At 59.8% G+C, this 21,028-nt stretch overlaps 2 protein-coding genes across 2 annotated transcripts; one reads left to right on the plus strand and one right to left on the minus strand.

The window, feature by feature from the left end:
- Positions 1-23: 23 nt before the first annotated feature.
- On the minus strand, positions 24-11,522 carry ZDHHC9 (zDHHC palmitoyltransferase 9). Its single transcript, XM_030272775.4, has 10 exons — positions 11,411-11,522; positions 10,759-11,061; positions 4,097-4,257; positions 3,375-3,533; positions 2,441-2,578; positions 2,251-2,299; positions 1,882-1,984; positions 1,645-1,748; positions 1,366-1,531; positions 24-632 (listed from the first exon to the last, which is right to left on the minus strand). Exons 2-10 carry the CDS (start codon positions 10,923-10,925, stop codon positions 528-530), a joined length of 1,152 nt encoding a protein of 383 aa, XP_030128635.2. The 5' UTR covers positions 10,926-11,061; positions 11,411-11,522; the 3' UTR covers positions 24-527.
- A 1,302-nt stretch (positions 11,523-12,824) lies between these two features.
- UTP14A (UTP14A small subunit processome component) lies at positions 12,825-19,026 on the plus strand. Its single transcript, XM_030272761.2, has 14 exons — positions 12,825-12,916; positions 13,146-13,210; positions 13,390-13,454; positions 13,557-13,699; positions 13,803-13,958; positions 14,831-14,950; positions 15,059-15,153; positions 15,256-15,379; positions 15,462-15,539; positions 15,994-16,342; positions 16,494-17,005; positions 17,397-17,584; positions 17,652-17,751; positions 18,066-19,026. Exons 1-14 carry the CDS (start codon positions 12,860-12,862, stop codon positions 18,555-18,557), a joined length of 2,544 nt encoding a protein of 847 aa, XP_030128621.2. The 5' UTR covers positions 12,825-12,859; the 3' UTR covers positions 18,558-19,026.
- The last annotated feature ends 2,002 nt before the right edge of the window (positions 19,027-21,028 follow it).

Below are 21,028 nucleotides of genomic sequence, written 5' to 3' on the forward strand. Positions count from 1 at the left end.
AAAGAGCACAGGAAGACAGCCACTTAAAAACTGCTGCCAGCAGAACTCCTTCCCACTCGTTTGGGTCCTTGGGGCACCAAAACATCTCCTGACAAGCTTTGCCACGCCAACCACAAAACAACGGAACAGATTAGAGGAAGGAGGGAGGAGGGGAGAGAGGACATTGCTGCCACGATTGCTTTCCCCTTCCTTGGGGATTCCTCAGCAGGAGGGAGCAGGCCGGCCCTGACAGGAGGGACAGCCCCAGCCCTGAGGCGGGATGGAGCACCCAGGACAGCCCACAGAGCCAGAGGCCCGGCCCCAGGCAGGCCTGGCGCTGGCAGTGCCCCACGGTGACCAGGGCGTGCCACCCGCGCTCGCTGTCCCGTGCCACTGCGCCAGGCCAGCGCTGCCCGCACCGCGGGGATAATGACTAAAGCAAAATGGCCATGGGGAATCAGGTGCCTGCCATCCAGCCCTTCTCCTCTCCTCCACCACTTCCAGCTTTGATTAGACAAAACAACAAAGTTCTCCCTTCCAAGCAGATGCTAGTGCTCTGCTCGCCCAGGGTCCGGGGAGGGCACCGGGAGCTCCCCAGGCGTTCGCTGCTTCTCCTCTGGCATCTCGGTGTCGCTCACAGCCGACGCAGGGACCTGGAGAGAGAGGACAGAGTGACCTGCAGGGACATCCCCAGTGCAGAGCCTGAGCACACAGGTCCCACCGCTCCCCTACCACCTCCAGCTCCACTAGCAGCAGTCTCAGCTGGGCTTGGGAAAAGGAGAAACCAAAACCAGGGGCCACCCAACAGGCAGAACAGCTGCTTCAGACAGAGCTGGAGCACTGGACTGCTCCAGCAGAAGCTGGTGGGGCTGTGTCCATCAGAGAAGGGCAGCTCATGCCCAAGCAAGAGCAAGCTGAGCCATTTCCCACCACGCTAATGGAGTAATCTAGGTGGGAAGGGCACGCTGGAGGTCTCCTGTCAAACTGTGTCCTTAATGCAGGACTAATTTCAAACACAGAGCAGGTTGCTCAGAGCCACGACAGCTTTCTCCAAGGATGGAGATCCCAGGGACAGCCCTGCAGCTCACATGCAGCACCAGAACAAGATGTCTGCAACCTCTCAGCTCTCCCCAGCCCCACAAAGCTCCATGGGCAACAACTCCTGAGTGCTCTCAAGGCACTGATCTCCAAAACTACAGCCAGCTGTGATCTCCTTTGAAGAAATCCAAGGAAACCAAGACACTGGTTTCCAGGGTCAGAGCAAACAAGCTTTTCAGCAGCAGCCTCTCACATGACCCCCCATGTAATTTTGTCCTTCCTAAGTCACACTCTCAGCTTTCTCCCACTGTCCCAGGCCCCCCCCCAGCTCCCAAGGGGATCACTCACGGCACTGGGGGGAGGAATGTTGCCGTCCTGCTGCTTCATGCCACCCTCCTGGGCCTGCCCAGGGCCCTGCGTGGCCGGGGGCTCCTGCGTGCCGGGTCCTCGCGGGCACGACCCCTCCTGAGCTGTGCTCTCCTCCTGCTGCAGGATGCCCCGTCTGTCCAGGACACTGCAAGAACACAGCCACGCCATCAGAGACCCCTGTCTCCCCAAATCCCACCTCTCTTCCCAGCAGAAGTGCTGGTGGAAGACACAGGCCAAGGCAGCCCCTCAGCAGCTCACCTGGGGGGCAGGGGCCCGCAGAGCACCTCGCAGCAGTTCTTCACTATGTTGCCATGGCTGTAGGGATTCTGCACACGGTTCTTCCCAGTCCAGGACCCCTTAATCTGAAATAGTTGGGCACAAGCTCAGGTTTACTCTAAGGCCACCCTGCCCCAGCCCCCAGATCCCTGTGTTGTGCACAGCCCTGACACACTGAGAAACAGTGACAGCTCAGAGGAAGAGGAAGGCTCTACTTACGTCTTCGTTGGTTGTCTGATTCAGTGCCACCAGGAAGGTGTGGAAGCCAGTTAACCCCACCACTGACCACAGCGTGAAGAAACAGATGAGCACCTCCAGTACAGTGAGAACAGTTAAGGACTGGGAACAACATGAAAGCAGGCCCAGCCCACCTGTTACTGCTCCCACAAACATCAGCTTCTCTTGCTCTCCTAGCCACTGTTTTCTGTTTTATTCTCCTCCCAAAAGTCAAGAAAATGCTCCCCACATTGTCATCCAGGGGAAAATGCTCAGAAAGACTCAGAGTGGCCTAAGCAGCCACTCCCCAGTGCAGCTCCCACTAACCCCCAGTTTTGGAGAAGTCAAGCCCTTGGAACCATGGAAGGATATGTCCCTGGGGTTTCCTTCAATGTGTTCAGAAACCCAATCTTCAGAGATTCTGCAATACAAAAAGAGATTTTATTCCACCTGGAACATCCCACTGAGTCCAGCTCCCTTTCCGACTCCCTAACTCTGGTTTCACACCATCTGTAGCCCCACTCCCTCCCTCCCTCCCTCCCAGCTCTCCAGGCAGACTCACTCAGTGCTACGTAGACGATGTTGAAGGTGAAGATGTAGATGGTGAGGAGGGAGAGCGAGAGGATGAAGAGGTAGAAGTAGCGGTAGTTCCTCTTTCCCACGCAGTTGCCCACCCAGGGACAGTGATGGTCAAAGCGCTCTGAAGAAGCCAAGATGAAAATCAGCACTGCCCTGGCATGGGCCTGCCCACCTCTAGATCCTTGCTCCTGTGCTCCCACTTCAAAAATCCCCCAGGCTGACATAAACTGCCGAGTTCCACCCTCTGCTCAGTCAGGACCCCATATCCTGATCTCCCTTTAGGAGGTCAAAAAGTCCAAAACTATTTTATAATGAGTGATTTTGCACATCAACAGAGAATTTGAGCTTGACCCTCCATGTGTCTTCTCTCCCTGGGGTACAACAGCCACAGCACATGGGTTAGATGAAGGCCTGGGAGTCCCCAAGTTCTTACCCTGGAATAATCAGGAGAAAGTTCAAGAAACTGCATGAACACACAAAGGCTGGGAATCTGAAGAGGAGGGAAGGGGTCCAAAAGGACAGGATTTCTGCCTGGAGCAGTGATGCTGAGCATGAGCTAGTTACATACACAGAAGGAAGACAACAAGCAGGGCACCCCAGGGAATGGCACAATCTCTGTGCTGGTGAAGGAGCTCTCCACTATAACCCTCCAGTCCTGCAAGGCCAGAGTCCAGTGGGACTCCAAAATGGGCTGCTCATGTACACAGAGCAGCTGGACTCGATTACTGCCAAAGTCCTGGCAAAGAGGAAGCACCTGGCTCCAGGTTCTGAGCAAACCTCAAGCTCCTCAAGCACAAGACGAGGCAGCCTGGACACTCCACCAGTCCAGAGCTGCCCAGCACGAGCCTGGGTGCAGATGTGCCCTGTCCCAAGGCTCTGTGAGGAGCAGGGCCAGGCCAGCCCCGAGCAGCACTCACCCACGCAGTTGTCACAGATGCTGCAGTGCGAGGCGCGGGGCGGCCGGAAGATCTTACACGTGTAGCAGTACTTGAGCTTCACAATCTGGTTGTTGATCTGGAAGTTCTTGATGCGCGGGGGCGGGCGCTGACCCTGCGGCACGGTGCCGTTGGTGGCCTCTGCCAGGGAGAAGCGGGCACAGATCGGACCTGCTGCTACAACACCACGGGCCTCAAAGGACAACTCGCTTCCCTGCCTTTCCTCCCAGCGGGATCGGAGCCCGCTGGCTCCAGAGCCGGAGGCTGCAGCTCTGCTCACCCAGGCCAGAGCCAACCTGGCAGCTTAGAGGCAGGAAAAGGGATAAAGGGATGCCAGAGCTTTCATTGGCATGTTGAGAGTGGGCTGGGTATTATCACCTGCATCCACCAAACCTCCTCTCTCCCTGAAGGATCAAAGAGACCACTCCAAGCTTTCTGCACCCCGTCTCAAAAGCAAACTGAGTTTGCATGTACACGGCTATGGGAGAGAAAGCAGCCGGTGAAACGGATCCCAAAGAGGGATGCAGGTACATCGTGCTGCCTTCTTGAAACCCGGCCAAGTAAAGTGAGCCAGCAGATTGGGGCAATCCTCACTTTCGGAGGTCCAGCCAGGAAGATAAACTCTGCAGGGACTGTAACCTAGAAACACACCATAAACAACGAGGCTTTTCCAACCCTCACCAGCTTGGCCACTCCACACTCACCAATCTCCATCTCAATGAAGGCTGCCTCATCGGGCAGGGCCCTGGGGATCACGCCGGGGTCGCTGAAGCTCGTCCGCAGCAGCGTGGCCATGGCAAAGAGGAAGAGAACTGCTGCAAACACGGGGATGGCCGGGGACAGCTGGACAGCCAGGTACCGGCACCTGCGGGCACGGGGCAGGAGACAGTGAGTCAGAGTTTCATTGCCTGGCACAGCGTCAGAGCCCAGCACTCCGCAGCACTGCTGAGATCTGGAGCAGAGAAGCTGTTCAGTACATCCTTCTGATCCCACCACCACAGGGGAACACTCCTGGGGCAGCTCCAACCACCAGGCACCATCACAGCATCTCCACGTTTTCCAGCAGCTAGGCACAAATACTTCCCAGCATTTGTTCTGTTTTCAGCTCCCGTTTTAAGGAATGACAGAAACACAACCAGGCAGCTGGACAGTCCTTGTCCATTACATTCCTGCTGCCATGGAATGGGCCAGACCACTGGGAGAAGCACCCAAGGCCTGGTCAGGGACCCCACAACCGGAGAGACAGAAGGCATGGAAGCTTGTGGGGATGGTGGGAATCTCTGGCTAACCCTTAAAGAGCAGAGCTTCCAGCACCACAGAAATTATTGGGATTAAGTGCATCCTGTGCTTCTTAGGAATGGATTCCTGTGGAAGTACAACATTCCCATGCAACAAGACATCTGGCTTCCTTTGGCTGTCCTGAGACAACGGACTAGAACGTTCCAAATAAAGGAGAAATGCTCCTGCTTCAAGACTCCCCCAGCTCAAAAGGGAACAAGGTTTGTTTGCTCTATAAATACAGCAAGGCCCAACAAGGAGTTTATGGTGCTGATCCCACTGTGATAGAGGAGATGCAAAGGGAGCATGGGACTCAGCTCACCACGGCCATGCTGCTCCTGGACACCCACAATCATGTCCCCAGAGGCACTGCAGCCCTAGCTCTGTGGGAGGCCTGGGCAGAAGTCACGTTTTAGAGACATACTGGGCTGAAAAAAACATATTTTAACCTGATTCCTTCAGAAAACCCTACAGATGTTGGCGTGAAGTTCCTGTGGACCTTTGCTACGGTTTAGGGAAACCCCACTTAAATCCCACCACTTGTGCCATGTCTCACCATTCCTCACACCCATCCCTTTCCCAGCCTCCTGGTGCAGCTGGGCACCCAGGCTTTCAGGCACCTGGCTTTCTAGGATCCACCTTTATCCCTGCTGGTGAAGGATGGATCCCACCCAGACTCCTGCTGTTCCACTGTTACTCTCCATGGGAGCATCAGGCTACTGCTGTGATTATCCTCCCAGGGGGGCTGCCATCCCAAGCAAGGCCATTTCCATGGCCTCCACAGCACTGTTTAATTCTGGATGGCATTCCCACCAGAGATTCCCCAAACACAATGCAGTTTCCAGCTCCAGCTGGCAGCACCAGGCTCTGCAGGCCCACTGCAGGAACATTTCCTGGGCCGTTGCCTGACCCCAGCGCTGTCCCCCACGTGTGACAGGGACAGAAGGGCTGCACATTGAAGCTACAGCACGCTTCAGTCACAGCTGCAACACCAAAGCCCACAGCAACACACAGAGCCTGGGCCTTAAACCAACATACTTCATTTCAGACACTGCACACTCTGCCATTCCCCAAAACAATGTCCCCGTGCCCAGCCCCGCCCAGAGACAAAGAACTGGAGGGCCAAGATTATCATCTTCAGGCAGCCCAAGGTAACTTTGCATTCCCTTTGCAAGGGCAAAGTCCAGGGACAGCTGTGAGCAGTCAGCAAGTAAACAAAAACCTTGGAGCCCATTTGGGGTAGAAATATGGGGTTAGGAAGACGGAACATGGATTTAGGTGCAGGTCAGCCTCTTCTCCCAGGCAACCAGTGACAGGACAAGAGGACACAGCCTCAAGCTGTGCCAGGGGAGGTTCAGGTTGGACATCAGGAGAAGGTCCTCCATGGAAAGGGTTGTCAGGCATTGGAAGGGGCTGCCCAGGGAGGTGGTGGAGTCCCCATCCCTGCAGGTGTCCAAGGAACAACTGGATGTGGCACTCAGTGCTCTGGTCTGGCTGACAAGGTGGTCACCAGTCAGAGAACTTGACGGTCTCAGGGGGTCTTTTCCACCCTAAACAATACTGTGATTATTCCTTTAAAAGCTGAACACTGTCTGCCTGCCCCAAAGGGCTGCGGCCTGACCCTTGTCCAGCTGATATGACAGCTTTTGGAACTGCTGTGACAACATGAACATATTGTGGATTTAAATATGGATCCATGAGCTGTGTTAAAGGCGAGCCATGGCACTCCTGCTTCCACACAGGCTTACCTTAGCTCCCCTTAGCCAGGCTGGCATCTGTGGCCCCTTCCAGGTGAGGGCAGAGGTGAGAGCCAGAGGAGCTCCCACCACGGTGAAATTGCATCTCCAGGCCCAGCGTGGAGCCCACCACGTGCCTTCCACCCTCCCTGTGCTGATGGGGCCTCGCTCTTCAGGTGACTTCCAGGGAGCACATCCAGGGCAGGGAAAGCAGCCACTCAAGGTCCTGGCTTGGTACTCAGGTACTCACTAGCACTGGGGTATCTTCAGTCTACGCCTTGCCTCTAAGATGATTTCACTGCTCAGGAACAGACATTTAAAGATCTTTTGTTTGGGAGAGCTCAGAGCCAACAGAGATGCTCTGTTGGCATGTGAGGATGCTGCTCTCCCATTCCCAGCACCATATCTGTGCTCTGGAGCATTCTGTCACCAAAAAGCAGACAATAACAGCACTATCACAACTCATCATCACAGCGGGGTGGGCTGGGGCAGGAAGGCTGAACAAAGGGATCATTGGAATGGGGAGCAGGGGGAGAAGCAGCTGGGAGGTGCCATGAGTTACGGTGCTTGGCTGGTTATTCTGCACCCACTTGGGAAGGTCTGTTGTAATCAGCACGTTGAGCAAAGCTCTGGAGGAAGGGGAAAGCCACAGGACAGCACATCTCCCAGGCAGGCCCCACCAGGGCACTTCAGCCTGGCTGTGCTGGGTGTTCACACCAGGGAAGGGATGGTGTCTAGCAGCTGCTGTGTTTGCAAGTAAGTGTGGAAGCAGCTGCTCCAAAGCCTGGCCACGCCACAACACTGTGTCCAGACCCTTCCCAGCAGCACCAGGCAGGGCTGGAGCTCTCCCTGGAACCTCTCCCCACCTGCCAGCAGTGACACATCAACTATCAGCACACGCCATGTGTTTCTGACACAACTGAGGCAGGAGACAGGTGTGTTATGCTGATGTCTTTGCTCTTTTCCCAGCCAAAATCTCAAAAAAATCTCCGCACAGACAAATCACCCCAAGATCCACCTGGGAATGGGGGTGCCACAGAGGATGTGGAGGCTGCAGGGAGGGCAAAGTCATCTCCTGAGAAGGAGCCCACATATGAAAAAAAGCTCAATCCAAACCCCAGGAGTGGCCACTTCCCCCAGAAACAGGCACAAAACAAGCTGAACTCTGGACACCAAAAAGTTCACTTGTATTGAGAGAAATTACAATGATTAAAAAGCATGAATTAACTCATGTGTAAGTTTTGACCATGCTTGACACAGATCTAAGCAGAGGTACTGCCAGGTCAGAGGCCCCTCTGTGAGCCTTGGGACTCTGGGCTTTGGAAATCAAAACCAAAAACTAAAGTCACACAAAGGGCAGTTTACGTGTTTTCAACTCATCAGAAAACAAAGACATTTTCATCTCCACAAAGCTAAAAAAGTAGGAAAAACGAAGAGACAAACATGCTTGGGCATTGGAAAATCCAAGAGCAGCCCCTTCCCGTGAGGAGTGGTGTTGCTGGTGCTATCACGCCTCTAACATTTACAGATGTCAAGTTTTGTGCTGAAGAGTCAGAGACAAAAGAAATCCCATTCCCTTCAGCTGAGCGTGGAACTCACTTTAGGAGAGACAGGAACTGCAAAGGGAACTCCCTGCCTGAGAGTTCCCTGCGTCCCATCATCCCAGTTCATAAAGGGATTTTTTTACAAGTGCTTTGTCTGGTCTCCTTATGCGGGAACACCTCAAAAAGACAGCAGCTAAGAGCCCAACCACAGGGCTGACATACCATTAGGAGTCTGAAATAACGCCAAGAGGATGTGAAACTGTATTTTACGGGATGTGTTATGGAGCAGCCCCAGTTAAACACAGCTCTCGGACTCTGCAGGGAGCAGCCCCAAGCAGCGGGAGCTGCTCCCGTGGTGGTGAGAGGTGCCCTTGGGCAGAGGACTCCAGTCGGTCGCTGCAGAGCCCTTCCCGGGAGCCAGCACAGCTCAGTCCCTCTGCCTTATCTAAGAGGGAGGAGTCGGATCTCAGGTACAGCACTGAGTTCTGCCAGCTTCTGGCTCCTGGCTGCTCCTGGAGGGAGAGATTTCCCCAGTCCCAGAACACAGCGCTGCGGTTTGGGGGATCAACACACAGAAATTCCCACACACGCTGGCCTGTGGACACCGTGGAGCAGCTGGCAGCACTGGAGAAACCTGGAGGAAAACCAGCACCAGCAGCAGCCCCATGGCTCCAGGGCTGCGGCTTTCCTCCTGCCGTGGGTACTGGTCCCCACCGGCCTCAGCTGTAACTGGAGCCAGAGCAGCCTGGAGCACCGGGATCAAGCCAGCCTGGCACAGGGCGAGCAGCCAGACAGATCCTGGCTCAGCCGGAGCCGAGCTCAGACAAGGTGTGACTGCGCAAGTGATTCAGCTGAATGGAGAGACACGGCACAGGCAGCACGGCACAGGCAGCCTGCAGTGAGGGACAGCCAGGGAAAGGCTCCTCCGCCCACCGCCGGCTGCCGCTCCAAATCCACACAGCAACTTTCACGGGGAAACCAGGAATTTCCACGCAAACACTAAAGAATCTGCCAAACACCGAGACAACACAGTGAAAGAGCGAGGCTGAGATCCTCACCCACAGCTCCCTACACATGCAGGGCAGGCAGGGCTCCTGAGCAGCCAAGCTGCTTATCTCAGCCTGATCAGTGAAACAGAGACCTTGGGGAGTGTTTCCAACTCGGAAGGCAACATTTCATCCCTATCCCAAATTCAAAAATCCCCAAACAAGTTCAAAACAACCTCCTCTGTTCCAAACAAAAAAATACTGAGGTGTTCTGCACTGAAAGAATCAGTTTATTGGGTATTTGGATTTTCCCAAACTTTTCCTTATCTCCCTCAGATGATTTAACTAAAATTCAGAGGTGATCCTGTTCCCAGCAGCATTCCTCCCACAGAGCCCACCCTCCACGTCTACACACAGCCTCAGTGTCTTGGTGCAAGCGACTCCTCCACAGGCCTCTGCCTGCCAGAGCGTGGAAAGGGGCTTCTCAAGGAATTTCCAGTCACGTTCCTGACTAACCACAGCCTAGGTCTGGAAAACAGCCTTGGCTCACTCTGCCTTAGCGCAACCACGGCAGAGTGGGATGTGGTTCACTCTCCTGCTACGGGCAGGATCCACAGGGAGCCAGAGCAATTATCCCTCAAATCAGTGTTTCTGGTGCAGCAATAAGCGTTTCTGGAGCAGCAACACTTATTAGTTCTTCCTGTAAGGCAGGAAGGCTCAGCCCTATTTTTCAGATGGAAAAAAACCCAAACATCAAACCAAGAGCGGTATCATTTGGTACCTCAGAATTCAGACTGAGCCAGGGATAATTTGGGCAGGGAACTAGGGAGAGACACGCTGGGCCAGGGAATGTGGAAACAAGTTCCCTGGCTTAGGAATGATGCTGAGGAGGACAGCATCTGGGCCCAGGGCTTTTTGGAATAGCCAGGGGCTTAGCCAGTGAGCAGGTCCTTTTACTCGCTCTTCTTGGCTTTTCGACCTTTTGTATTACCCAACCCTGTTTCAGCCCTTCTGCTGCCCCACAACACAAACATGCCCATGGAGACCGAGGAAGGGAAGTTTTTCAGTTGTTTAGCTGATCCAAGTTCATCCTCTAGCCAGGCAACAGGGGTGTCCTGCCCCCTGCCGCAGCATCAGCCCAGACAAACATAGGCTTTTCCTTTTTTGCTTGTTTTTTGATTTCAGGATTAGTCTAAGGCCAGCCAAACTCCCCAGCCCAGCTCCCAGGGAGAGCTGAGGGGAGGGGGCAGATCCCTCTGTTTCAGAGGTGGCAGATCCCTCTTTTTCAGCAGGATCAAAGGTTTTGGCTGAAGGTCTTTAGGCTGCCGAGGTGATGTAAATGGTGGTCGGATCCTTCCCAAATACCGGCGTGGCTCCGGCTGCACTGCAGCCTGGGGCTGGGGCTAGGTCAGATTGGCAGGACCCCGCAGCTCACTCCTCATTAATCCTCCTGCTGGGGTCACCTCCCTAGTGGGGCTGATGTGGGGGCTGCACGGTGCCCCCGTGGGCAGGGACACAGGCTGTCCCAGGGCTCCAGCAGCTGTCCCCTTGCACCCCGGCTATCCTGGAGCCAGGAGCACTCGGGACAAGGGACTGCCAAGTCCCAGACAGAAGGTGACCCACAGGGAAGCAGGGCCAGTGTCACCCCTCGGCAGGACTCCGGCAGGGCCCATTGCCTCCAAAACCTCCAGGGTCAGTCTGATGAGGGTGAGGAAGGAGATCTGGACAGGGAGAGCCGCACTTCGCTTCCCTCCCTCTCCCGGAGGCCCAGGGCACACGGGCCCATCCCCGTCCCCGTCCCGCGGGTCCCCGCGGAACTCACTCGAAGGCGAAGAAGAGGGCGCAGGTGCCGAGGATGAGGAAGAGCGTCAGGTAGAAGATGCCCTTCTGCCGGGCCATCATGATACGGCCGTCGCAGCAGAAGGTGTTCCTGCCCGGCAGCTTCTCCCATTTCCGAACCACCTTCTTCCTCGCCACCATCACCGACATGGCGGGGCCGTCACTGGGGCGGCGGCGGCCGCCGCACGTTCGGGCGCTGCTGCTGCTGCTGCTGCTGCTCCGCCGCCCGAGCGCCCAGCATCATCGGGGCCCCGCGGGGCCGAGCTGGGCTGGGCTGGGCCGGCGGCTGCGGGAGAGGGAACGGGGAGAGCGCTCGGTCAGCACCAGGGCGGCGGCGGCACCGGCACGGGGGGTGGCGGCCGCCGTCGCCATGGAAACCCCGCGCCCGGGAGGGGCGTTGCCGTGGGAATCCACCCGGGAGGGGGCGCGGGGCGCGGCCAGGAAGACCCTCGGGTGGGCGGCTCCGCACCGGGAGGGGACACGGCAGGGCCGGGCCACACAGGGCACGGCAGCCCCGGCTCTGCGGGCGTGCCGGGAGGTGGCGAGGAGAGCGCGGATGGGAAGGGTTAGAGAGGGGAAGGGAGGGAAGGGGAAGGGAGGGAAGGGGCCGGGAAGGGCCCCGCGCCGCCGCTCACCCGGTGCCGGTGCCGCTCGGGCCGCGCCGGTCGCTCGCACCGCGCCGGGAGGGGCCGCCACGCCCCGCGCCCGAACGGGGCGGGGCCGCCGCGGCCATTGGTCCCGCCGCGCCCTCCGCCCCGCCCCGCCTCTTCCCGCCTTTCCATTGGGCGAGCGCGCTGTCAGTCCGTGACAGCTCCTCCCACCGCGCCTCTTCTCGCCACTCCATTGGTCACTGGCGCTGTCACTTCGTGGTGATTCCTCCCACCCTGCCTCTTCTCGCTGGCCCATTGGCTGAGGGCGCTGCCACTCCGTGTGGTTGACCCCGCCCCGGTGCGGACAAGGGAGGGCGGGGTGAGGGCGGGGCGCGGCACGTGGTGGGGGCGGAGCCGTGAGGTCTCCGGCCCGGCTCGGCTCGGCTCGGCTCGGCTCGGCTCGGCTCGGCTCGGCTCGGCTCGGCTCGGCTCGGCTCGGCTCGGCTCGGCTGCTCCCTCCAGACCTCCCGGTGGAGCTCCCCGTTCCTCTTTTTCCTTTTCTCTCACCGGATGCCTACAAGGACCGGGCTTCCGAGCCCCAGCGCCGCGGGGAGCGCACGGGGTGCTCCTGTCGTGGGTTCCCCGCCCAGCCCCTCCCGCCCCATCCGCACATTCCCACATTTCGCACAGTAGTTTTCACACGGTTTTGCACGCCCACACCGTGGGGTTGGGTCCGGAGAGCCCCCCAGGATTCCATCGCCGGCATCCTGCCACCGGCATCTCATCGATCCCTGTTATCCCAGCCCCGGCAGCCCTCTCCGGAATCCCGCACACAGCGCTCCCGCGGGCACGTGGCTGCCAGCAAAGGCAGGGCCCGGAGCGCCAAACCCGGGGGCAAAATACAGAACTTTTCCCGCGGCTGTTACTCTGGAGACGGGAGCGGACGGGGAACAGCTCGTTATCCCCGTCCCTCCTGCCCCGAGCCCCCCGTGCGCCCGGTTCGGGACGGAGCAGAACGACAAGGAGCGCGGGCAGGGCGGGTGCTGTGGCAGCAGCGGCAGACACGGACACCGCTTCGTGGCTGTGTTTGCTCCAACGATCCTCTAGATCCCATTGACCCCAAAAACGCTCCCAGGAGCCGGGTCCGGCCGGCCGGGAGGAACCGGAGGTGCGGCAGCTCCGTCCCGAGCCCGCGGCACTGGCGCGTCCCGGGGGAAAACAGCGAATCCTGGAATCGGGGGGACCCGCGAGGGTCAGGGACGGAGCGAAGACCCGCAGAGCTGCTGTGTCCCGCGGTGGCCCGGCGGGTCCCGAGGCGAGCGAGGCGCTGTCCGTCCCTCCCGGGCCCCCTCGGTCCCCGCCGCCTCTCCCGCCCCGCCCGCCGGGCCCGCTGCCATGGCAACCCGCACGTCACGGCGGCGCGCTTTGCGGCAGGGCGCCGGGGCTCGGCGCGACACTCGGTGGCGCTTTGCGGCAGTACCGGCGTGCGCGGCCATGGCGGAGCAGGAGGCGGCGGCGGCGGCGGGGAGCGGCAGCGACAGCGAGGAGGGGGTGAGCGGGGCCGGGAACAGCGCCACGGGCTCTCCGGGCGGCCTCCACCGCTGTTTGCGGGGCTCCGGGCGCTCTCCTGGCCGGGGTGGGTGCAGCGGAGGACGGCGTGGCCTGGCCGGGGATGTCGGGCCCGGGACCCGGCCGGGCGGTGCTGTGGGGGCACCGGGGAGAACCGGGGAGCGGGCACTGGGGCCAGGTTGGGTCTGTGACGGCGTGTGCCCTGTGGCAGGAGGATGGCGAGCGGCGGCACCGGCAGCTCCTGGAGGCCATCAGCGCCTTGTCCGGACGGAAACGGTGAGTGGGGCTGGGGGCGTCCCGGGGCTCCTGCGGGAGCCGCGTGGGTGGCGGGGGGCTGCACGGGAAGGGATGCAGGGGGACGGTTCTGCCCTGCCCTCGGCACCGGCCCCAGGCCCTGCAGAGCAGCCGGCGGACACGAGGAACCTTTGGGGGTGTTTTCTGTCTGTCTCTCGCAGGCGGAAGCTGGCGGAGCGCTCGGAGGCCAGCGGGCAGGTGTCCGAGTTCAATGTCAGCTGCAAAGGTGAGCGGGGAGATGGGCAGGGCTCACGGATCTGGGATGGCACTGCCCGCCGAGAGCCCCCGTGAGGGCTGGGACAGCTCCCTCACCCGGCACTGTTCGTAGGTGCTGGGGAAAAGCTGCTTCTGTCGGAGCTGCTGCAGCCCATTCATCCCAAATCCACGCTGGGCAGTGTGAGGAAGGAGCTGGCCAGAGTGAAGCAGAAGGCGGCGGTGGAGCTGCCACTGAGCAAAGAGGAGGCCAAGAGGGTGAGTGCAGGGAGCCAGGGGAGTCTGAGCTGAGCCCCCATGACCCCCGTGCTCCTCGCTGATGCCACCATCACCTTTCTCTGCCCGTCCCGTTCCCCTGCAGGTGGTGAGGGAGGCAGCCTACGTGACCAGCTCGAAGGAGGTGGGGAAGTGGCAGCAGGTGGTGCTGCAGAACCGGCGCGCGGAGCAGCTGGTGTTCCCCCTGCGGCAGGACATCGCCACCGTCACGCCTCTGGAGAGGGTCACCTCGGCGTGGAAGGTGGCACCGGGGCTCACACGGCTGGGGTGGCTCTGGGGGTGCTGCTGGGTGGCTCCAAGATCAGCTGTGGCAGGTCGATGTCTCCTGGCTGTGCCGGGGGCAGTGGTGGCAGGCCCAGCCTGGGGGTGACACTGGGCAGGTGCCCGCTGAGCTTGGGAAGGCCAGAAGGGTCGTTTCACAGAGCAGGTGTGTCAATTCCATCTGGGACAAGCCAGGTAGGGTGTGAGCAGAGGGTTTGGAGCCTGCTCTGTCCCCTCTTTTAGCCTCTCAGGGCCAGGCACATGGGAGTGTCCCTTGGCCACAAGTGCTGAGACAGAGGGGATTGGTTTGCCAAATCCTGCGTGCCTGGAAACATTCCTTACAAAAGAGGGAGGTGTTTGCTTTTGAATGCGAGTTCCTGTGGGGTTGTGCTGCTGGCAGGAAAGCACTGCTGTCCCTGGGAGTTGTCAGATGCCCAGGTGAGGGAGGGACAGCCCCTGCTGAACTCCCAGCAAACCTGTCGCTCACACTGATCTGCCCAAAAGTCCCTTTCTGTTTTGGAGGGACATGGCATTGCATGGCCTGGAACTCCTGCTCCATGCTTCTTGTATGGTTCCCCGCAGTCAGCACTGCCTGGCAACTGGGAGGCCATTTTTCTAATGTGGGAAGAATTCTACCTGCCCTCACCTGGCCATGTGGCTGGGAGAGTGCCCAAGGGCTGTGGTGTGGGAGCAATGAGTGGGGTATGGCCACCCAGTCCCCCAAGGCAGGGGATGCTTCTCTGGGCCTTCCACAGACCAACGTGGGGGCAGTGAGAATGGATGGGGACATCCAGGGGAGCACTGCTGCTTGCACTTCTCCTCATCCTCTTGCCATGTCTACTGTCCCAACAGGCCCGAACTCCACTGGAGCAGGAGATCTTTGGATTGCTCCACAAGACACAGCAGCCCATCACAGACCCGCTGCTGACACCGGAGGAGATGGCCTCAGTGCAGGCCATGAGCTTGGAGGAGGTGAAGCTTCACCCTGCTGGGCCCTGGCTCTGGTGGACCTCTTCCTTGGCCCCATCCCTCACCCCATGCTCCCGTCCCTCACCCCGTGCTCCCTGTCCCTCACCCCAGGCCCGGCGCCGGCGGGCGGAGCTGCAGAAGGCCCGGGCAGTGCAGTCCTACTACGAGGCGAAGGCTCGGCGAGCGAAGCGGATCAAGAGCAAGAAGTGAGGCTGTGCTGGGCTGGGCACGCTGGCAGGGCAGGGCAGGGCAGGGTGGCCCTGCCTCGCCCGTGGCTGCCCAGCCCCTGAGCCACCCCTGTGCCACAGGTACCACCGCGTGCTGAAGAAGAGCCGGAGGCGCCAGGCCCTGAAGGAGTTCGAGCAGCTGCACAAGTCGGACCCTGCGGCCGCCTTGGAGCGGCTGGAGGAGCTGGAGCAGCTCAGGATGCAGGTGCTGCCTCGGCACCTCTGCCTCACCCCTCGGGAGGGCCCTGCTCCTTGGGGAGCTCTGGGTGATGCTTCTCTTTCCCCAGGAGCGGATGAGCCTGAAGCACCAGAACAAGGGAAAATGGGCCCGATCCAGGGCCATTATGGCTAAGTATGACCTCGAGGTGAGATGGAGCCACAGAAGGGTTTGGTGAGAAGGGACCTTAAAGCTCATCCAGTTCCACCCCCCTGCCATGGGCAGGGACACTTTCCACTAGACCAAGTTGCTCCAAGCCCTGACCAACCTGTCCTTGAACATTTCTGGGGATGGGGCAGCCACAGCTTCTCTGGGCAATCTCTGCATTGACTTCCCCACCCTCACAGGAAAGAATTTCTTCCCAGTATCCCATCTAGCCCTTCCTTCTGTCAATGTGCAGCCATTCCCCCTTGTCCTGTCCCTCCAAGCCACAGTATAAAGTTTCTCTATCTCTTATAATCCCATTTATATATTGGAATGCCATGGCAGGGTCCTCAGCATTGCTTGGGGAAGGAGGGGAGACTGAGGCTGGGAATGGGAAGGGCAGGGAAGGTTGGGAATGTTGTCTCTGCCCTGTATTAGAGCCTCTCGGTGCCTCCCAGGCCCGCAAGGCCTTGCAGGAGCAGCTGGCCAGGAACAAGGAGCTGATGCAGAAGGTGCAGGTGGAGCCGCCCGAGGAGGAGCCGTGTGAGGTGCCTGAGGAGGACACCACGGCCTTGCCCATGCCTAGCGGGGCTAATCCCTGGATGCTGGGCAAGCCCAGTGGCCTGGCCCCGGAGCCTGAGGCACAGGAGGGTCCAAGAGATGACACAGTGCCTGGTGCTGTGGAGAGCAAGGATGAGATGGAGGAGGAGGAAGAAGAGCTGTCAGAGGAGGAAGCTCTGCTGCAAGACTTTGAGCAGAAGCGTCAGCAGCGGACAGGGAACCCCAAGGGGCACAGCAAGGACCATGGTGAGTAGCTCGAGGCCCAGAGCTGGGTGGGCTGTGGGTGCGGGGGGCTGGACAAAAGGAAGAGGGATCTGGAGACAGTTTTTGGCTGGTTTCACACAGCTGTCCTTGCTCTCTGCCCTGTGGAGTGACTATTTCTACCCTCAACATGTAGGTGCTGATGAGACTGAGACTGGTGCTGAGCAGCCCAGGGACAGCCCAGTACCCCCAGACTGTGCCGAGGAGTTGCGGGACAGCCCAGTACCCCCAGTCTGTGCTGAGGAGCTGGGGGACAGCCCAGTACCCCCAGACTGTGCTGAGGAGTTGCGGGACAGCCCAGTACCCCCAGTCTGTGCTGAGGAGCTGGTGAGTGCAGGGCTGGAGCCTCCCCCTCAGGCCCAGGAGGAGCTCCTGCTCTCAGAGCAGCTACGCCATGTGAAGACCATGGAGGATATGGAGAGTCTGGCCAAGGAGGAGCTTGTGGAAGAGCAGGAGAAGCTGGTAGCCCTGAGACCAGGGAAGCGAGCACGGCAGCAGGAGAAAGCCAGTATGTCTGTCTCCAGAACTGGGGACAGACATACCAAGAAAGCAGCAGCCAAGAGGAAGATGATCAGCCTGGAGGCTGTGCTGGATGGGAAGCCCCAGGAGATGGACTGCTCCAGCCTGCCTGTGGTCCTGGAGGAGGAGGTGAGCAGCATGGGCCTTCCCCATGCTCCCCGGTACCCAAAACACCCGTCCAGTAATGCCCAAACCCTTAAGTCTCAGTAACCCCAAACCCTCTCCTGGTAACCCTAAACTCCCTTCCAGTAACTCCAAACCTCCTTTCAGTATCTCCCAGTACCCCAAACCAGTAACTCTAAACCTCCTCCCAGTAATTAGAAGCCCCAAACTAGTAGCTCCCAGTACTCCTAAACCCCCTTACAGTAACCCCAAACCCCACCAGTAATGCCCAGTAACTTTTACTCCCTTCCCACTCTTCCCAGTACCTCAAACCCTCTCCCAGTGCCTCCCAATTTGTTCCAGTCTCTCCCAGTTCCCCCAATAACCCTTAAACCCACTCTGGCTTGTCCTGGTGCAGGAGGGTGGCATCGAGCAGCGCGGGATGATCACGGAAGCCTTTGCTGGGGACGATGTGGTCGCTGACTTCCGCCGGGAGAAGCGCAAGGCAGAGGAGGCGCTGAAGCCGCAGCCGGTGAACCTGGTGCTGCCAGGCTGGGGCGAGTGGGGTGGCACAGGCCTGAAACCCAGCGCCAAGAAGGTCAAGAGGTGAGTGGGGGAGAGCTCGGGGCTCTGCCCAGCCCCGTGCCAGCCCTGACCCTTCACTTGCCCACAGGTTCCTGATCAAGGCGCCGCCGGCGCCTCCGCGGAAGGACCAGCACCTGCCCCACGTCATCATGAGTGAGAAGCGTAACATCCACGCGGCAGCGCATCAGGTGGGCCACACCTGCTCTCCGTGAGAGCTCCAGTGCCTGGGCAAGCCTGGGGCACTCCTGTGATCCCTTCCCAAAATGTCTGCAATCCCTGCCTGTAATACCTGCCCAGCGCTTAGCTTCCAGCTTAAACAGCTCAGAAATGAAGGGAGGGATGTACAGGGCTGCTCCCTTGGTGGGCTCTGCTGGCAGTGGAAAGGGAAGCAGAGTGTGAGTGGGTCCTGGACAAGTGGGAAGCAGTGAGCATTGGGGGCAGCATGGGCTGGAAAAGCTGGGCTGGGTGGCTCAGGGCCATTACCCCTGTGGTGTCCCCACAGGTCAGCGAGCTGCCCTTCCCCTTTGAGCGGCACCAGCAGTTTGAGCAGAGCATGCGGACGCCCCTGGGCCCCACGTGGAACACTCAGCGTGCCTTCCAGAAGCTGACAGCCCCTCGAGTCATCACCCGCGCTGGCCACATCATCCAGCCTATCTCAGCTGAGGATGTCCCTGACACGGCCCCTGGCAGCGGGGCCAGGCTTGAGGGAGAGGCCATGCCTGGGAGGAAGGCTGTGCCCAGGGGAAAGGCTGGGCCCGGGGGGAAGGCTGTGCCCAGGGGCAAGGCTGTGCCCAGGGGGAAGGCTGTGCCCGGGGGCAAGGCTGTGCCTGGGGGTAAGGCTGTGCCCGGGGGGAAGGCTGTGCCCGGGGGGAAGGCTGTGCCCAGGGGGAAGGCTGTGCCCAGGGGGAAGGCTGTGCCCGGGGGGAAGGCTGTGCCCAGTGGGAGAACTGTTCCTGGGCAGAAGGCACAGCCCCGGCACCGCAGAGCACGGTAGCTCTGTGTCTGCAGCCTGGGAGGCTGAAACTGGAACGAGCGGAGGAACCAGGATCAGCTCCTGGTTCTGTCCAGTTCCTTCTACCTCTTTCTCTGCAATAAAACCCAGGGCTGCCCTCCCTGTGCTGTCTGCATGGCTGCCTTGGCAGTGTCCAGGGCCAGGTTGGGCCCTCCATCCTGTCCTTGGGGTCCATGCAGGGTCGGTGCTTTGGCTGAGTTGAGGGTGAGAGCTTGGTCAGGAGTTCATAGTGGGGCACATCCAGGAACATGGTGAGGGACTGCAATAGCTGCCAACATCCTGTCCTTTGTCTTTTACATCCCCATTTTTGTACCTATATAGATTCTTAAATCTTGGCCAAAGGGGCTTTCTCCCCACCTTGTCATGCTGAGCCTGGCCTCGGGGTGTTTCTGGGGTCCACCTGCACTCCCAGAGTACCTGCTCAGCCCTAATAAACCTGATCACCTGGAAATGGCTCTGTCAGGTGCTTCTGCAGCTCTGCACATGCTGGGAGCTGGCTCTGTCCATGGGCAGCCCCCACTCCTGCTGCCCACCTCCAATCCCATGCTCTGTGCCCGGCCACCCCTCGGAGTGTGACGGTGAGGTGCCTCTCAGGGGTTGGTCGGTGCATCCAGCACAAGTGGAGGGATGTGCCAGTGCCTTATGGACTGGGCAGGGATCCCTCCATGCCTGTCCCCCCACTCACAACGTGGGCTGTGCTCAGCACCAGTTGCAGGAGCACTTCCCAGCCCCAGCACAGGAGCTGGAGCTGCTGCTGATCCCAGGAAATGTGTCCCTCGTGTCAAGGACGCCTCCTCCCACCTTGGCACTGCAGCCCGCCCCGGGCACGGCCTGTCCCCAGGGCCACCCTTCTGCCCTGTCCCCAGGGCCACCCTTCTGCCTCTCAGCTGGGTCAGACCAGGGAACGGGGGTCGTTCTGTGGGGTCGGGGCACAGACACCCTCCGTGCTGACTGACTGCTGGGATCCCTGACTGCCCAGGGCCCTCCCTAGGCTGGGAGGGGACTGGGGGCTGACAGGGGGCAGGTGTCACAGCTGGCTGGGGACCCATCCTGAGTGTCTGTGGGCCCTGGAGCACCCGGGGCCGGGGAGTCCGAGGGCGCTGGCCCGTGATGGGGCCACGGTTGTGTTGCTTGGGAAAAAAAGGAAAGGGGAAGGGAAGGGAAGAGGGAAAGGGGAAAGGAAAAAAGAAGAGAAGAGGAGAAGAGAGAAGAAAAAAGAAAGTGGTGAGCATTTCTGTGCCGTGACGCCGAGAGCCCCTCGCGAGGCTGGTGGCCCCAGCAGAGCCTGTGGCCCTCTGCCATGGGAAACCTTCGCCCCAGAGTTGTCGTGAAGGACGGGGGGTGGTGTTTGTTTCAGTAAAAGGTGAAGCGCCCTGAGGAGGGGGAGGCAGCGTCCCCTGCCAGCCCCTCCACCTGCCTGCAGTCCCCCAGAGCCGCCCCCAGCCCCCGGCTACTGAGGCCAGGACATCCCTGCGACACTGCTGTCCCTGTCCCTCTTGCCGGGACCCTCCCTCGCCTGCCCTGGCCAATGGCTCTGCCTTCCTCCTCCCCGGCCCAGACAGTGTTTGGCTGGACACGATGGGCTGTCCCAGCACCCAGCCCACCTCCTCAGCTCCAGCCCCGGGGAGCTCCGGGCACCCGGCAGGGAATGGTCCGGGGGGCCTGTTACAGCAGAGCTGGTTCGGGCTCAGCAGGACCTGCGGGGTGCTGTCCTGCTGTTTGCCTCTCTGCAGGGAGGGGGAACCCCCCACCTGCCTTCAGCCCCCCAGTTTGGCCCACCCCACGGCAAAGGATGCTGCTGCCGTGTGCGGTGTCACCTGTGTCCCTGAAGAGGGGAGGTCTGGCCCTGCCCAGCCTTAACTGGAACCTCCCCAGCTCCGATGCTCCCTCCAGGGGCAGGAGGACGGTGGCACCAGGGCAGTGCTCAGATCCTGCAGAGGACCGAGGCTGGCGGGTGTAACACAGCTCAGACCGGGAGCAAGCAGGTCTGCAGCTGTCACAGGTTGGATCAGCGGCAGGACCTGCTGAGGTGCAGATCCCTGTATGGATCCCTGCCTCACACAGAGCTGGTGGCTCTGGCAGCCTGAGTGGGGGTGATGCTCAGCGTGGGAGAGAACAGCTGTAGCCACACATCTGGATCTGCCTCACCCTGTGCAGAATGGCAGCACTGGACTAGACTTGGCTTGAACTGGGGTTTCCAGTAGCCAGAGAGGCTTCAAAAATACACGGGGACAACGTTAGCATGAGCTGGTGGGTTGTGTAGGAGGGATCCTGGCACGGGGTGACCACTGGTGCTCACACCCCTGCTCCTCCAGGCTCCTGTGCTACAGCCTCACATCAAGGCAGCGCTTGGCTCTCTGACTTCTCTGCAGAAATGGATTTACTGGGCACAGGAGCTCGGAGTTTTTCAATTAATAACCCATTCCAGGTCTGCCGCAGGAAAGGGGGATGCC

The sequence above is a fragment of the Taeniopygia guttata genome, chromosome 4A (genome assembly GCF_048771995.1).
Source record: "Taeniopygia guttata chromosome 4A, bTaeGut7.mat, whole genome shotgun sequence".
Classification (NCBI taxonomy): Eukaryota; Metazoa; Chordata; class Aves; order Passeriformes; family Estrildidae; genus Taeniopygia; species Taeniopygia guttata.

What these genes read in the sequence shown, in the direction of transcription:
- ZDHHC9 (XM_030272775.4), bottom strand. Translation starts at nt 10,925, where the DNA reads ATGTCGGTGATGGTGGCGAGGAAGAAGGTGGTTCGGAAATGGGAGAAG. An exon ending in GCCCTCTTCTTCGCCTTCGA is followed by an intron (nt 4,258 to 10,758) that starts GTGAGTTCCGCG and finishes CCGTGCCCGCAG; the next exon opens with GTGCCGGTACCTGGCTGTCC. An exon ending in ACATTCCTCCCCCCAGTGCC is followed by an intron (nt 633 to 1,365) that starts GTGAGTGATCCC and finishes CTCTCTCTCCAG; the next exon opens with GTCCCTGCGTCGGCTGTGAG.
- UTP14A (XM_030272761.2), top strand. Translation starts at nt 12,860, where the DNA reads ATGGCGGAGCAGGAGGCGGCGGCGGCGGCGGGGAGCGGCAGCGACAGC. An exon ending in GTTCAATGTCAGCTGCAAAG is followed by an intron (nt 13,455 to 13,556) that starts GTGAGCGGGGAG and finishes CACTGTTCGTAG; the next exon opens with GTGCTGGGGAAAAGCTGCTT. An exon ending in AAGCGGATCAAGAGCAAGAA is followed by an intron (nt 15,154 to 15,255) that starts GTGAGGCTGTGC and finishes CCTGTGCCACAG; the next exon opens with GTACCACCGCGTGCTGAAGA.